Genomic DNA, 16,175 nt, shown 5'->3' with positions numbered 1-16,175 from the left:
TTTAATTAAAATGTACTTTCATAATTTAGTTCTTAAGAAAATAACTTTTCTTTACTTTAAGAAAAATAACTTATTCTAAGTTACATTCTCTAATATAATAGATGAGAATCGTATTTTAAGAAATTCATTCATATTCAAGGTAGTGAAACTTGTCATACGAGAAACATACGTTACATTCATTCTAATTTCAAAAGTATATATTTAACATTGTGGTGAATGAAAATTTAAGATTTTTTTTTCGATTTTCATAGAACATAATGGTAAAAAATGGAATAGATACATGCTATTTGGAAACGAGGGTAATTTTTTTAACCGAGAGGTAAAAGAATTGGTTTTGTTACACAACATAAGACAAAGTAGTATCTCACTAATTTTATGTGATCTTTCTCGTTTGATTAATAGTACTACTTAATTTGTTTGTAATTCTTTTTTTATATATATAATTAAAGTAAAGAAGTTGTTAGTGTGAGAATTGAAAAGAGCAAAAAGGTGGAATTAGGATCCTTAATTAACTTGTGATTATCTTAACTGACTAATAATGAAAGGGGTGGTAAAAGTGAGCGTTATCTTTTGTATAGTTTTCAGTGCATGTAATCATTGATCGCCAGAGATTTGAATGTGTCACTTTTCTCTTTTTCTCTTTTTTTTTATACGTAAAAAACAAAACTTTTTGAATTTAATTTTGTCTGAATTCCTTTTTTTTTTTTCTTATTTTCAATTACGAGTTTTTGTAACTTATTATTCCTTACCTAATGGAAACGGACCTTTAGATTCTTTTTAATAAATTCTTACATATATATATGTAAAAGACAATTTTTTGGAATTCTTGATTTGGGTAACGTGGCAATCATTCACACACCACAATTGAGTGCATTTTTTGGATTTAGCCATTGAAAAGAGGAAAACAAAATCCATGAAGAATAAATTTTGCTAAATTTGAGTAAATTTGGATTTATCAGGTAATCAGTTCTTTTTTTTTTTCCTTTTTCCATCAGCTCTCTTTTTTTACATTTCGTTTTATGTATAGGAAATACACATGTATGTATATATTCTATAGACCAAATATTAGATGTGCTTTTCCATATTTTTGTAAGAAATACTAAAGAGGAGTATATTGTAAAAAGAACTCAAAATAAATTAGTAAAGCAACTTTTCACAAGTTTTCTTCTGCACAGTTTTGTTTGAAATATATGTTTATATTGTTGAATTATTATGGTTTCTCCGCCTAACTTATTAGAGTCATGGGTTAATTTGAGTTATGTTAAGTTAGGTTACCCATTTTTTATACACTTATATTTTGCTATATGAAATAATAATTTGTAACAAAAAAAACATTAAACAAAATAAATAACTCTTTGATTTTTTTTTTGAGAAATGCTTTTCTGGTGTGTCTTTTTCGACAACGCGTATTGAGCTGTCCATTTTAAACTTTATACAGTTTTATAACGTTTATAAGATACTTCTCACCCTAACAGTCGAATAGTTTCAACCAATGTTACCCTTATTACCAATAGCCAAATTTTTCTTTGTCAACAAATAACCATTTACAGAGGAAAACATAAACATTAAAGTTAAAAATATGTATATAAATTTAAACCTTTTTTTTTTCAAAGTTTTTGGTACCAAAACAATGTCCAAATGCAACGATATAAGTTTGACGACCAATGGGCCTATATAGATTTTGCTAGCCACGCATGAGTTCAAACTGCTCTTCTTCTAAATTGCATTTTCATAACCACTTGGAGCCCATTTTTTTGTTTTGACTACAAACTTTTGGGCCTGTTTAAATATACCTACAATTGTTTTGTTTATTTCGAGAAAGATTATTGCAACTCAAACTAAACTCAAATAAGAAACATCATTATCTATAGGGATACATACAAAACGAGATGTCTAGGATTTTGACCATATGGCCGGTGAATGGTCATGATTCCAAGTTTTGAACTTTTGAACATGGTATGTAAAGTATGTGAGTGCAAATAATACTGCAGCATGTAGATGTTTTACGGTACTAAATAACATTTTGGGCTAAAGACCATATCTCCTCATCAAATCAAGAGCCTAAAGTTTTCCAAACAAAGGTGTAAAAGTTTCTATCAGACGAGAAAAAAAGGGAAGAAGGTAGAAATACAACTCTATATTTTATACACAAACAAAGAAAAGTCTAGACTTGTCGCTCTGTCCAATTCGTTCCTATTAAAGATCACCACCTTGACTATGTTTATGGTTTTAGTAAATACTAAATAACATATTCATCTTGAAACACTTGACCACTTTGAACTGCATGAAAAATCTGACACACTGCCAACATATATACCTTATTACTCCATCCAAAATCGATTTTACTCAAAATAGTATATATTTGCTCGATCGACATCTACTAAAGTTGATGTTCTCTGACGAATGTTCCACATGAATAATCTTATCTCTATTTTTTATTTATATATTTATCCCTTAGGATGTTTTGTCGGCAATGAAGCTCAAAATGCTCTATTTCATATGTTTTTTCTTCGTTAGTTTTGGAAATTCATTTAGCTGTATTATCATCCATCAATGATTTCTTTTGATCCTTCGAAAATATTATTTAGCAAAAATTACATCTCAAATTGTTATTATTAATTTGACACTCTAAATAGATAAATAAATAAATAAGTAATTATTGTAGCAGTGGCGCCATCCCACTGACCAAACAAACTAAAGAGTAAAGACAGTGTCCATTGACTTCTCAAGATTCTTCATACTTCTTAGTCTTCTCCTTAATTCCTATGCTCTAAAAATCTCCTTATATAAATATATATGTACCTAGTTGATACATAGTACTTATCCTCAAAACTCACCACAAAATCATCTCATCAAAATCAATGGCTTCAATTCTCTCAACTCTTCTTCTCATTCTTTCTCTCTCAAATCTCCACTTCACTTTACCTACCGGAGACAACCACATTACCGACAGAAAATCCTTAGAGATCATCATCGGTGGCGGTAACGACAGCAATCCACCACCATCACCATCCCCGGAACCAGAACCGGAACCTGCAGATTGCCCTACTCCCGCTCCTCCTCCTCCTCCTCCTCCATGCCCTCCTCCGCCTCCTCCTCCTTCTCCATGCCCTCCTCCACCCTCTCTTCCTCCACAGCTTCCACCACCTAAGACGCGACCTCCATCGCCTAAAAAGCCGCCACGGCGTCCACCGCATAAAAAGCCGCCACAACCGCCGCCAATACCTCTACTCTTTGACAGCCCATTCATAGCGAAAGCCTATCCAACTCTCCAGAGATTCAAGAATTCAGTCGATGATCCACTCAAGAAACTTGTCTCTTGGGTTGGCCCCGACGTTTGCAACAAATACAACGGACTCTCCTGCGCCACATTTCCGGGATCAAACCATCCCGCTGTCGCGAGTGTCCTGTTTAATGGGTTTCAATTGGGAGGCAAGTTAGATAACTTCCTCGACAAGTTAGAAACGGTCTCCATCTTCCACGCAAACTCCAACAATTTCAATGGCACTGTGCCTGACATCAGCAAGTTAAAATACTTGTTCGAGCTTGACCTAAGCAACAACAAATTCACCGACGGTTTCCCAACCAATGTCTTGCAAGGAGTCAATCTCACGTTTCTCGATCTCAGGTTCAACACTTTCAAAGGTTCTGTTCCTCCTCAGGTCTTTAATCTCGACCTCGACGTCTTGTTCATCAACAACAACAAGCTTGTTCAGAATCTTCCAACCAATCTTGGATCCATCACTGCTCTTTACCTCACATTCGCAAACAACGGGTTAGGGTTTTACTTACTCTTCTTAACCTTCTTTATTTCGAGTATATCTACTCGAAATCCAAAAGGGTCGTTACCAAATATAGAAATCTAAGGGTACTTGAAATGAAAGTAAGTATTTTAGAAAGAAAAAAAAAAAAAAGAACATAAATCTATGAAAACTCAATTTATGATTATTCTATCAGATGAAGTAAATAATTGGTCATATAGTTTCGGTACAAAATATTAAAAAGGGAACTACTAGTCGTGGTCATATTATCTTCGTTTTGTTTAATTGTTTTTGTGCAATTCTATTTACAGCTAATATATATAGAGTAAAGCTAAATTGTTTTCTTGTTATATTTATTGTGATGTGACTTAAGGTTCACGGGTCCAATTCCTGCGAGTATTGGTGACATCAAGTACCTACAAGAAGTTCTTTTCTTGAATAACCAGTTAACCGGATGCTTACCGTACCAAATAGGAAACCTAAAGCAAGCCACTGTTTTTGATGTTGGTGGTAACCAGTTAACCGGTCCAATACCGTACTCGTTCGGTTGCTTAGACTCGATGGAACAACTCAATCTAGCCAGAAACAAGTTTTATGGAACCATACCGGAGATCGTATGCGAGATTGCTTGTCTCAAAAACTTGTCTCTATCCTATAATTACTTCACTCAGGCCGGTCCAAAATGTAGAAAACTCATCGAGAGTAAGGTTCTGGACGTTCGTATGAACTGTATACTTGATCTTCCAAACCAGAACACACCACAGCAATGCGCTGATTTCTTCAAGAGGAGACAGACTTGTGCTGATCCCAAGTCTTTGTTTATTGTCCCTTGTGGTAAGAATCCAAACCTGGTTAAACTGGATCAAGCACAACTCGAAGAGAAAAAAGCTCAAGTTTCTCATCCGTTATCTTACAATGCACTTAACCCGGACCGGCTTCGGAATCTATAACCTTCTTTTGATTATGATGTATGATCGAAACTATATATCCAAAGTTGTGTATAATTTCTGGTGTCTACATGCAATATATAAGCGAATAAATGTAATTGTTGAGTACCTTTGCATCATCTCACTATATCTCTATCTGCATAAGATGAATTTATAGACTGTTGGAAATGCATTTGAATGATTATCACTAAGATGAATTATTCAACCACGTGATCAGTTGATTTTTTGAATTCTCAATTTCTTGGACCATATAAATTCCTCGTTACCTTATCTACATCTAGCATCTAGACTAAGTGAGCATATAACCAGTTTTCGATTAATATACAGAAAGTAAAAGCAATGGATGGCAACTTCACCCAATATATTGTATATATAGAATTTACTAACTTGATTAATATATAGAGAGATAGGTGTCAACAACAACATCAAAAAAGGGTGAGAGTGTAAGTGGTGCAAAGCAAAAGTAGAGATGGATTATCAATTGTCATAAACCATCGACATCTAACATATAGCTATTTGTATTTTAATTTATGCTTTGGAGCTTCTTAAATGGATCTACTCAAGTAATATGGTTCTTTTTTTGTGAACATGGGTTTGCAATGTTGCTATCTCTAATATTTGGCAACTAGTGTCAAAAGAAACAAGTTGAACCATATGTATTATTGAAAATAAAGGGCACACCATATGTATTATTTTTTTTTGTCATCCTACTATTCTCTATAAACCTTCTTAATATATATATTTTTAAAAATTCTAAAACAAGCAATTAAGATGTAAATAAGTTTATATTGGAAAATTTTACATTCCAAAAAAAGTATATATACTAGGGTAAAAATAAGACAGTTAAAATACATGTAAGAGATTGGGAAAGAGGTGAAAAGAAAGGATTGTATTCACCGGCCGGTCATGAGGGTAAGTGACAAAGATGTGTGTAGTAGTAACCTTTTCGTAAGGACTTCCCGAGGAGATGAGATATTTTCGACTCGTTGATGTAATTAAAAATATCAAAAGTCGGTAACTCAATAAGGAAAACTCTAACGACAAAAACATAGAAGACACAAGTCCCTGTGACACTTTGAAAGAGGACCATATTACATGTTTTGGTCCCCAATCTGAGTAAGTGTCTGGGTCAGGTTCATAACATTTTTGTCAACAACCAAAAATAACAAAATCTTCAATCTGTATATACTACATTTTATGGTTAATCAGCATATGTTTTTTTTTCTCCCTATAATCAGCATATGTTTTAGTTTTAGCTATTAAACAACTTTTTGTTCAACATTTTTTATATATTCACCTGTGTTTTCATTATGTATAGACATATTATAATCTGACTAGTTCGTATATGACTAGGAAATATAGAACAATGAAACTAACCATTACACTAATCTGTAAAAAAATCCAAAAACAAAAGCTAACAATTACTACACTACAAGTTTTATGGGAGAAGAAATAACACAAAGGTGACACAACCAACACAGAAAGCCTTTGGTTATGGGTGTTGCTTCTAGTACGGTGACTCAGTTTATCTTACTGTCCACACTTGCCGTCAGCCTGCATTTTACATTAGAAAATGTTACCAAACCGTAGAATTTACATGACGGCTTCAAATTCAAAACAGGTAAAAGAAAATGACCTTGCACGATGCAAAGTTATCGCAACCGCACATCAAATTGCCATTAGCAATATCAACTGCTTGCGGAGCTCCTCCACCATCGCTTCTCTGAACTCACACACATAAATTAGTAAGACGAAATCCAGACAATCTTCACAACCTACAACTACATACAAATATAGATGTACCTTGTAGAAATCGACTGCTATGAAGTTAGGCCAACGCTGTCCAGCTGCTTGGTAACATGTCTTGATAGATTCAAGAAGAGAAGCCGAGTTTTGTCTACATGCTACTATCACATCCGCGGCATCAGGGAAATGGTTCACAAGAACAAGAGATTTTGATTTATCGCTCATCGGTTTTGATTGTGGCCTATTCGGACACGCTCCTGCCTTCAACCCACCATTTCCATCTGCAGTTTTTTTTTTTGCATTCGTTAACAAATACTATGTTCATATATAACTTGGTTTGCATCATATATATAGTACTAACTCACATTGGTTCTCAACCATATAGTTCCATTGATAAGCAATCCCTTCGGTTGCTTCTTTACGTAAATCGGATGTGAAAACTAACATCCGTTGGTTTTGTCGTACCATGTCGTCAAGCCTTGGCCAATCCCCTCCATTTTTGGGCATTCTAGCTACTGGAAACATGAACTTACGTAGCCCAGCTGCATCAAACACTTTTGTGAGACCTTGAGGCGATTTCACATAGTCTTCGATGATAATTGTTACAACTTCCTCTGTGTTCTTCTCTAGAAACACTTGAAACTCCCTTAGAATATTAATCGCCGGTTGCTACCACATTGCAGACAAGACCAAAAAAAAAATGTTAAACTAATATAATCTTACAATACATTCACAAGGAACAAAGAAATGTATGTATAAGAACTTACGAAAGCGGTGAAATTGAAACACATTCCGTCGAAAGAATGGCAAAGCCAGACATCGTTTAGGAAGTCATACATGTCGAGCATAAACCCTCTTACACCATTCTGCAATAACCAAAAAAGATTCACACTTTTGAAACAAGGTTTGCTAAAGTTCGAAACTTTGTACTGGAAATGTTGTTGGGGAGAGTTTTACATTGAGTTGGCTTGTAATCGAATCTTGCTGATTAGTAGGTGCCAAAATGACAGAACCGGTCCTTGATACTTCCCCCAATCGAGCAAAGGAGTTGTGTGTTGTTAACCATGAGTACTTGTTGAAAGGCAATCCCTTTGCCTTTTTTAGTTTAAGATAAAGATTGAATCCAAATTTATTCATCAATTTCAAAATGAAAGACTGATATAAAACAAAGAAAACAGAGTATGAACCTTGGAGATGGGGTTGATGGGTTGAGTTCGGGAGCATCTGGGTCTGAAACTACTGTTGGCTATACATGTTTCACAGTGTAATCCAGCGTCACAGTTTCTGTCTGCTATACATGTTTTCCCCTCCTACGATCCAAAACCAAAACAAATCAAGAAACAAAAAGAAAAAAAAAGATCCTCTGTTTTGTCTGTCGGAACAGAGGAAAGACACAAACTTTGATGAGAGTATAGGTTACCTTGAGAGCAGAGGATATCTCTAAAAGAAAAGAAGATTGAATCAGAAGAGCTACGAGAAAGACTAGTAGTCTCGGAAACATAGTTATCTCCACGCCAAGATAGTTTATAAAAAAATAAAAACACCCCAAATATCTAAAGAAGAAGAAGAAGAAGAAGAAGAAGCAAGCAAGCAAGCTACTTGATGATCATCATCACTGTTGGATAAAAATGGTGGTATGCATTTGCGTGAAGAGAGTCTTGAGACCAAGAAAAGTAAGTAAATGAGAGGATTTTAAGGATAAAAATAGAGTGAACGGAAGTGCGCGCGTGTCGGTTAAGACATGATGTTAATAAATATTAATGGATGCAGCAAAAGTGGGTTTGTTGGTAAATGGTGTATGCCTCTTTTTTGTTTTTCCACCTACTTTTGTTTTATACACTCAAAAAAAAAGAGGAAATTTACATACAATTGGTCTAGAACTATGAAAGAACTCGACCAACTCTGCCTTTTTGAAGTTGGATCGTTTTGGTGATCTCTTTTGTTTTTTCCATAGTTGAGTTATGATGATGATTTGAGTAGTCTTTTTGGTTAATCAGTTTTTTTTATTTTTTATTTTCCAAATGTAGAGATAGTTTTAAGTTTGGGAAGACTTATTCAATTACTCTTCCAACTGATTGAGCTAATTGCGCTAGAATGTTGTTTACACGAGAAATTGGATATCTCTACTAATGTGGTTTTTAGTTATGGTTATGGACATCTCAATTTAATGTAAAACGTTTTCAAAAGTATTAAACTCTATCCTCTTTGTTAATACACCATTTTTACTATTATCCTTGTTTTTCCCTCCAGCAACTTACTTATTCACACAATACAACACTACTGATAAATTGAAGACAAATCTTTAATAAGTTCCTCAAAAAGAGTAGCAAAATAAGAAAAGAGGAAATAGCTTTTGAGGCTTTAGAGAGAGTCTAGACGAGGTTAAAAGGCAAATCGCATGAGCAAACCTTTCACGCAATCCAGTAAGTAACCTTTCCTTCTTCCGAACAAAGCTTGTCACGCCAATTGTCCCGATAAGGCGATAATGATTTTTATTTTTTTGGGTATAATTTTGTTCTCTATATACATTAAACCATCGATCCATGTAACTAAGAGAATCAACTGGCCCAAGGTAGCCCACTTTGCTAAGTTCGAAAATAGTTTGCTCTCTTTTGTTTTTTTTTCCAACTAGGACGATTTGACCCAAAAAAGGTAACAGGGACGAATGATACTATTCAAAACGGTGTACTATAAACCTTTGTATCTCTATTGGCTACAAGAACCCTGTTTTTTTTGTAAAGTATCCGTTGCATATCCAAGTATCCAACCCTATATATATACAAATCTAACGGTTACAATGATGTGAACGCTTCGTCTATGGCATTACTACAATATTTTAGGGAAACACAACTGCATACAATACTAAAATATCAAAACCTAACCAAAAAACAAGAAGAAGAAAAATAGTGAAGTTGAGGTCTCTCTGAGATATGACAGGGTGTGCACATGTGAGTTGACCCTACCTTCGTCATGTTAGACCATTTCCATTTGTGTCGTTCACATTTGCATTCTTCTCTTCCATTTCCATTTTTTTTTGTATATTTTTGAATCCGCTGAAGAATTTTTCTATATCCAAAACTAAAATTAGGATAATTACAGGACCAAAATCCCAAAGCCCTCGAACCCAATATACATGTCGCTTTCGTGTCACCAAACACTTCATAAATGCTTGTTTAATTTTTTTTGTTTTTCTTTAATTAACAAACAATACCTTTCTTTTACTCCAAGGAAAGAACAAAGGTAAAATAATAAATATTATTGTTTTTTATTTATTACAAAGTAGAAGAGTTTGCTAAGTAATTAATAGTATTGAATTTAACAGTTGTAGATACCATCATACAACAACTGTTTATTGTGATCAACGGATGTGTTTTCTTAATCTTTAAATAACGAATGACAACAAACAAAATTCAATAATTGCCGAAATGGCATGAGACATCATGATAGAAACATGTGACTTCCATTTCAATTTTGCTTTCATTTTTTTATTAATCCTACTACTAATCATGTAATTTTGTGTTTGTGTTGGTCCTAATCATTTCACATGAAAGAAACTTATCTAACTGTCAACTTTTTTTTTTTTTTTTTTGTGTTTCCTTAAAACATTCACAAGTTAATTAGTGTTGCATTGAGCCATAAACGAGAGGACATGATAAAGTTGGGGGCTTTTTAACAATTTCTACGATTTTGATCACGAATTGAATAGTATAGCTAATTGATAACTCTAAAATTTGTCTCTTTGCTGGTCACTTGTCAGTGAGTAATACAGAGCCTCGAATGTCATATTCAACACAGGGACCTTCCGTTAACTCCCTTTTATAATCTCATTCTCTCTCTCCTCTTCCTCTGCTCTCTTTGGCCATGGTGGTGAATAGTCAAGCTTTCTTGTTGGCATTAATTGCATTACTTGCAACCCAATTCCCTTCACTTATGGCTAAAGGTTTAATCTTTTTCGATTTTCCCCTGTTGAAAAACTTCATTTTTTAAATTCTTGTTCTTGCCTAAACTGATGTTGATTTTGAATTTTCAGCTTCTGGGTTTTGTAAATTTTGTTGCTTTCTTTGACTAAATTGAGTTTTCGATCGGAATTTGCTTAGTTTTGGTCATTAGAGTTTCTTACACATGCAAAATACTCTGTTTTTTTAATTGAAGTCAGATCTTGAGAAAGCATAAAAATTGAAGCTTTTTGATTCATGCTCCTGTTGTTCAAAGCCATTGTGGTTAGAAAGTTATAAAAAAGAAAAACTTGAAATTTGTAGTCTGATCTTTACTGGTTTTGAAGCAAGTCTCCATTGTTAAAGCTTAAAACTTACAGACACCAATGCTGCATTGTTGTTTGTGTTTGCAGATTGTCCATTAGATTTCAGTTCATCAAATTTCACTCTAGTAGCTTCTGTGTGCTCCAACATCACCAACAGAGGCAAATGTTGCCGCTACATGAACGCTTTTGTTGCTGTATCCGTGGCTCGTTACGCTAACTTGTCAAGTAATCTTGGAGTTGCATCAGATTTATCTGAGACCTGCATTGCTTCCATCTCTAAAACAATGGAGCAGTACGGAGTCTCGAGAAACGCTACTAGTTTCTGCGGTTTAGGAACCAAGATCCTTGTTAAGTATGACTGTGAAGGTCGAACCACTGTAAGACAAATGCATCAGTCTCCAAAATTCGGACATGTTTCAAGAAATTGCAGACTTCCACTTTCGTCTGGAAACCAATGCAGGAAGTGTTTGAATTCTGGTATCACTTACCTTCGTAATCTCATTGGTCCAGAGACTAAGAACATTACATTGAGTACATGTCGTGACGCAACTTATGCTACATTAGCAAGCCGAACTGACGATGATTCATCGGCTCTCGAGCTTCTTGGTTGTTTCTTTCAAGTGACAGAGCTTAGCATTCCTTCAGGTTAGACACATGACTGCAATTTTCAAAGTATCACAACAGTTTTTGGGAAATCTATTTTTGTCTGATTTCATTTGCATATCCACAGAGTCATTTCCACCTATGGCAAGTCCAGAGCCTTCTCCAAGCACGGTTGATGCTATTAGCCCAAGCAACAGTGATTCTGAAATGACTACAAGTAGAAGCACCAATCCATATCACTTAACAATGGTTCCAACCATTGGGATTGTTGTTACAGCTGTTGCTCTTACGATGCTGGTGGTCCTGGTTATTCTTATCCGTAGAAAAAACCGAGAACTTGATGAATCTGAGAGCTTGGATAAAAAGTCAACAAAATCAATTCCTTCTTCCCTGCCTGTTTTCAAGATTCATGAAGGTGGGAAAAAAAACAAAGATAGTTAGTTCTTTGGATTGTTATGTCTTACCAAAGAAAAGAAATGAAAAATCTTCTATCTTGCAGATGATTCTTCTTCAGCTTTCAGAAAATTCAGCTACAAAGAAATGACAACTGCAACAAATGATTTCAACACGGTGATTGGTCAGGGAGGTTTTGGGACTGTTTACAAAGCTGAGTTCAAGGATGGATTGATTGCAGCAGTAAAAAGGATGAACAAAGTTTCTGAACAAGCTGAACAAGATTTTTGCAGAGAGATAGAGCTATTAGCTAAGCTGCATCACCGTAACCTTGTTGCTTTGAAAGGCTTTTGCACCAACAAGAAAGAAAGGTGAAGAATTATCATACATTGCTTATTGCCTTCTGCTATAATCTAAACCATTAAAAATATAGAGTTTTCTCAGCTTCTTCTTTTTTTTTTCCAATCTTCCAGGTTCCTGGTCTATGACTATATGGAAAATGGCAGCTTAAAGGATCATTTACATGGTATGTATATAAATGCTTCTTCTACCTTAACTTTAAGAATCCAGAGTGTTGAAAACGTTTCTTCTTTGATTTTTTTCTTTTGCAGCCAGTGGAAAGCCTCCACTTAGTTGGGGAACAAGAATGAAAATCGCAATCCATGTGGCAAATGCTTTGGTAAATATTCCAAAGTCTTTCATCTACATTTCCTCTGTAAACTGATTTGATAATATATCTTTTACAGTTTTTGGTTCTTGGCTGCACGTTGTTCTCTCCTCCAGGAATATCTTCATTTCTACTGTGATCCTCCTCTCTGTCATAGAGATATCAAATCAAGTAATATATTACTCGATGAGAACTTTGTCGCTAAGGTATGAGTAATCAAGCAGTATCTTAGTAACGTCCTCTGAGTTTGAGAAATGGCTAACTAAGTGATGTTTTCTTGGTGCAGCTTTCAGATTTTGGCCTTGCACATTCTTCTAGAGATGGCTCTGTTTGCTTTGAGCCTGTGAATACCAATATCCGTGGAACTCCAGGTCAGGGAGATATACTTAAACAAAATAACTTGCTCCTTTTGATGGAAACTGAGAATTAAAGATTTGAAAGTTTTTTCAGGTTATGTTGATCCGGAATACGTAGTAACACAAGAGCTGACAGAGAAGAGTGATGTGTACAGCTATGGAGTTGTGTTGCTGGAACTCATAACTGGGAGAAGAGCGGTCGATGAAGGTAGGAACCTTGTGGAAATGTCTCAACGGTTTTTGTCGACAAAATCAAAACACCGGGAGTTGATAGACCCAAGAATCAACGACTCCATTGATGATGCTGGGGTAAAACAGCTTGAAGCAGTTGTGGCAGTTGTGAGATTGTGTACCGAGAAAGAAGGCCGGTCTAGGCCATCGATTAAGCAAGTCCTGAGGCTGTTGTGTGAAAGCTGTGATCAGTTGCATAGTGCATTTGCTAGAGCGGTTGAGGAAGAGATAGGCTGGGATAGTAGGAAGAGAAGTAATTTGAGATTTCAGAGAGGCGATTCCCGGGTTTTTGGTCCATCATCTAGTACAGCTTCCAGGTCACATTACAGCCGGAGTTTACCTCACTCTCCAATAAATGGACTCTCTTTCTGAGTTAGTCACTTCTTAGCTATAGCTGAATCTGAAAGTTTACATATATTTATAAAAATTATGAATTCATATTAAAAGCTCTCATACTCTGCACTCTTAGTTAGATTCAGCTCAAAAGATTTCTACATTGTAAGTGTCTCTGTAATCTCTCCTGTACAGTAGCACTATCGTCTATTACATATTAGTCTCCCAACGTCTTCCTTTCGAGTAATGTAATATTACATTACCAGGGTCTTCTTGCTTTTACTTTTCACCTTCTTACCATGGACCAGTAAGGGTTCTTCTCAAGCATTGTGTTTTGGCCAGCCATGGAGGCTGCTTCACCGATTCTTTCAGCTGCAAATTCAAGAAGCAGTATTAGTTAACAGCACCATCAAAGAGACAATAGACACATATTTAGACAGTTACAAAACGTCTAGAGAGACAAGGAAATTGTATACATGAAATACAAAGAAAACAATAAAGTATCTCCAAAGAAGTAGAGGCAAAACGTTTACCTCACTGTTTTGGGTTTTCATAATTTCAGTCTGCAACACAGGAAACCTCAGTTAAAGAACTGAGCCAGCTAGATTCTATACGGAGAAGCAATATAAAGGTATTATATGGTTATTAAAAACCTGTTTCTTCTGCAAATCTTGATTCAGTTGCTTGAGACTTTCAATCTCGGCTTCCAGTTCCAAGGTATAAGCCTGAGGTTAAACAGAATATTGAAATCAATATGAAAGTTCTTGAAAAGAAGACACTAATGCCAGTTTGGTTGAATTAACACTTAACCTGCTTTCGAGCCCTTGATCTAGCGGCTGATTCGCGATTCTTGATCATTCTCTTTTGCCTTCTCTCAACAACCTTCTCCAGGCCCGTATTGCTTCTTCTTCCTCGACCAAACACATAAGGAACTGGCGATGACCAAGTATTGTTTTCTGCACTGCTTGTCCCGGGAGAGGTAGCTGCAACAGTAACCCCTCCTCCTCCGATATTACTGTTAACCGGACCATCTAAACCTCTGTTGACCATATTTACAGGCGCAAATGTTACATTTGCTTGTTTTGGAAAAATAGTTGGACGCAATCTCTGATGTGGCTGCTGTTGCTGTCGCTGATGTGGTTGCTGCATTGTTCCACCCACTTCGAGACCTAAACCAGGTGCTTGGTTCAAGTGCATAGAACTATTGTTGCTGTTGAACGATATGCTGTTTTGATTCAGCTGTCCAAATCCAAACCCCAAACCAGCAGCGCCATTGTTAGCATAAAACCCACTACTGTTATCTTTCTGTTGAGTAGAGTTATTATCTTCTTTCACAACGCCAGCGCGGAGCAAGAAATCCTCTAGAGTCATTTCCCCTAAAGTCTGTTGCCTCTCGGGCAAATCCGTCCTATTATTCCCATTATCACCATCTTTGGAATTCAAGTGTTTCCAGACCTCATCTACAGTCTTCTGACTAAGTGTTCTAGGCAAAGTCAACGAGCCTTGTCTCTGTAGACCATTCCCTCCTGGAACGTAACCACTAGGTCCCGAGGCTGCAACCGAAGATGGAGTAGTCATAAAGGCTTGAGTTTCTTCAGCAGACCATATGTTCTTCAGAAGCTCATCCATATTCATTGACCCAAAATCTTTCCCTGGCTCACCTAGGGTGCTCTGAAGCTCATCAAAGGTTAAGGAATATAAAGAAGACTGCCTCGCCAATGGCTTTGACTGGTTAGTATTACACCCATTCCCTCCAGAAGAATCACCTCCTAAGTTGTCGAAATTGATATGAGTACCCATGCTTTTTTTCTGTTTCACTAGGAATCACTTCTTCTACTTCAGTCCAAAAAACAACCCTTTCTAGCTTTACCTAAAAGAGATGGTAAGACCAGACAATTAAGATCAAAAACCGGCTTAAGAGTAGATCAAACATCTCTGCGTCACACTGTGTTTAAGTATATACTTTGCAAAAGAGCAAATGAACACCAAAGCAAAAGAGAGGAACTTTCATATAAATGTGTAAACTTTATATAGTGTTAGCCATGAAGAATCACTCATAAACATAAAATTCGATCCAGAAAGTAAAAAGTGGATCCTTGGTTTGAGAGAAATCCTAAACAAAAACAAGACTGAATCAAAACCCATAGCTTTGACCATTTCTTGAAAGTATTTGAAAGAACTCAAAAAAGATAGATCAAGAAGATGACGATCTATTACACAAATCAGATCGTAAATTCTCGAAAGGAAAAAAAATTGTTGGATAAGAAGAAGAAGACTCAGAACTCTAGTCTCTAGTTCCAGCACCAATAGTTACGTCCTCATTACGACTACTCGAATTAGAACACACACAGAGACAAGAAAAAACATAGATCAGATAATATGAATCGGACCAATCAAAAAAGGAAAGCTATACAACACAGAAGGATGATGATGATAAGACAAAGGCAGATTCCAAGATAAGGAAAACAGATAATACAACAAAGAAAACAAAAAAGGATTAAAAGGAAGGCTCACCTAATATAATAGGCGATTGCTGAAAACAGAGATTTGCTGAGGGAGGGAGACGACAAGTGTGCTTGTAGTAGCCTCGACACGAACTGCCATTTTAAGGGGGAGGGTAAGTTAAAGCTTTTTCCTCTTTAGGGGTTTTTTATTTTATTTTTTATTAATTTATTTTTAGATATTTTGTGTGTGTGTTTTTTTTTTTAAGTAAACAAAGAAAAATAAATATCCCGTTTTAATTAATATTAAACTTTGTTAAAAATGGTCACTTAATTGAGCTGACAACAAACTCTCTCTTAACACAGACTCATTTTTCAGAGAGAGAAGAAGATTTCCGGTTAACCGGAATCATCTTCCGGTTTTAACTGGTTTTTT

General features: G+C 35.7%; 4 protein-coding genes across 6 annotated transcripts; 2 read left to right on the top strand and 2 right to left on the bottom strand.

Moving 5' to 3' along the window:
• Positions 1–2,807: 2,807 nt before the first annotated feature.
• LOC17899029 (uncharacterized protein At4g06744) lies at positions 2,808–4,827 on the top strand. Its single transcript, XM_006307261.2, has 2 exons — positions 2,808–3,775; positions 4,135–4,827. The coding sequence occupies exons 1-2, from the start codon at positions 2,862–2,864 to the stop codon at positions 4,709–4,711; spliced, it is 1,491 nt and encodes a 496-aa protein (XP_006307323.1). The 5' UTR covers positions 2,808–2,861; the 3' UTR covers positions 4,712–4,827.
• Positions 4,828–6,031: 1,204 nt separating this feature from the next.
• Positions 6,032–8,111, bottom strand: LOC17900445 (PI-PLC X domain-containing protein At5g67130). The gene is made up of 8 exons (XM_006305112.2): positions 7,875–8,111; positions 7,642–7,764; positions 7,412–7,549; positions 7,222–7,320; positions 6,820–7,123; positions 6,512–6,735; positions 6,345–6,431; positions 6,032–6,262 (listed from the first exon to the last, which is right to left on the bottom strand). The coding sequence occupies exons 1-8, from the start codon at positions 7,953–7,955 to the stop codon at positions 6,239–6,241; spliced, it is 1,080 nt and encodes a 359-aa protein (XP_006305174.1). The 5' UTR covers positions 7,956–8,111; the 3' UTR covers positions 6,032–6,238.
• A 2,113-nt stretch (positions 8,112–10,224) lies between these two features.
• On the top strand, positions 10,225–13,545 carry LOC17896728 (probable receptor-like protein kinase At1g49730). 2 transcript variants are annotated; one of them, XM_023789082.1, is made up of 9 exons: positions 10,239–10,394; positions 10,803–11,360; positions 11,446–11,733; positions 11,818–12,082; positions 12,185–12,237; positions 12,323–12,390; positions 12,495–12,584; positions 12,665–12,749; positions 12,829–13,545. In XM_023789082.1, exons 1-9 carry the CDS (start codon positions 10,316–10,318, stop codon positions 13,335–13,337), a joined length of 1,995 nt encoding a protein of 664 aa, XP_023644850.1. In that variant the 5' UTR covers positions 10,239–10,315; the 3' UTR covers positions 13,338–13,545. The 2 variants fall into 2 exon arrangements, 1 of the variants encoding a protein (XP_023644850.1); XR_002835346.1 differs by lacking the exon at positions 12,829–13,545 and having other exon boundaries at positions 10,225–10,394; positions 12,458–12,584.
• On the bottom strand, positions 13,367–15,914 carry LOC17900836 (ABSCISIC ACID-INSENSITIVE 5-like protein 4). 2 transcript variants are annotated; one of them, XM_006304972.2, is made up of 5 exons: positions 15,813–15,914; positions 14,109–15,168; positions 13,952–14,023; positions 13,832–13,861; positions 13,381–13,670 (listed from the first exon to the last, which is right to left on the bottom strand). In XM_006304972.2, exons 2-5 carry the CDS (start codon positions 15,096–15,098, stop codon positions 13,593–13,595), a joined length of 1,170 nt encoding a protein of 389 aa, XP_006305034.1. In that variant the 5' UTR covers positions 15,099–15,168; positions 15,813–15,914; the 3' UTR covers positions 13,381–13,592. The 2 variants fall into 2 exon arrangements, with proteins under 2 accessions (XP_023644851.1, XP_006305034.1); XM_023789083.1 differs by lacking the exon at positions 13,832–13,861 and having other exon boundaries at positions 13,367–13,670.
• Between the last annotated feature and the right edge of the window lie 261 nt (positions 15,915–16,175).

The sequence above is a fragment of the Capsella rubella genome, unplaced genomic scaffold, assembly GCF_000375325.1.
Source record: "Capsella rubella cultivar Monte Gargano unplaced genomic scaffold, Caprub1_0 scaffold_1, whole genome shotgun sequence".
NCBI classification, from domain to species: domain Eukaryota; kingdom Viridiplantae; phylum Streptophyta; class Magnoliopsida; order Brassicales; family Brassicaceae; genus Capsella; species Capsella rubella.
This window is presented reverse-complemented; position numbering and strand designations above follow the sequence as displayed.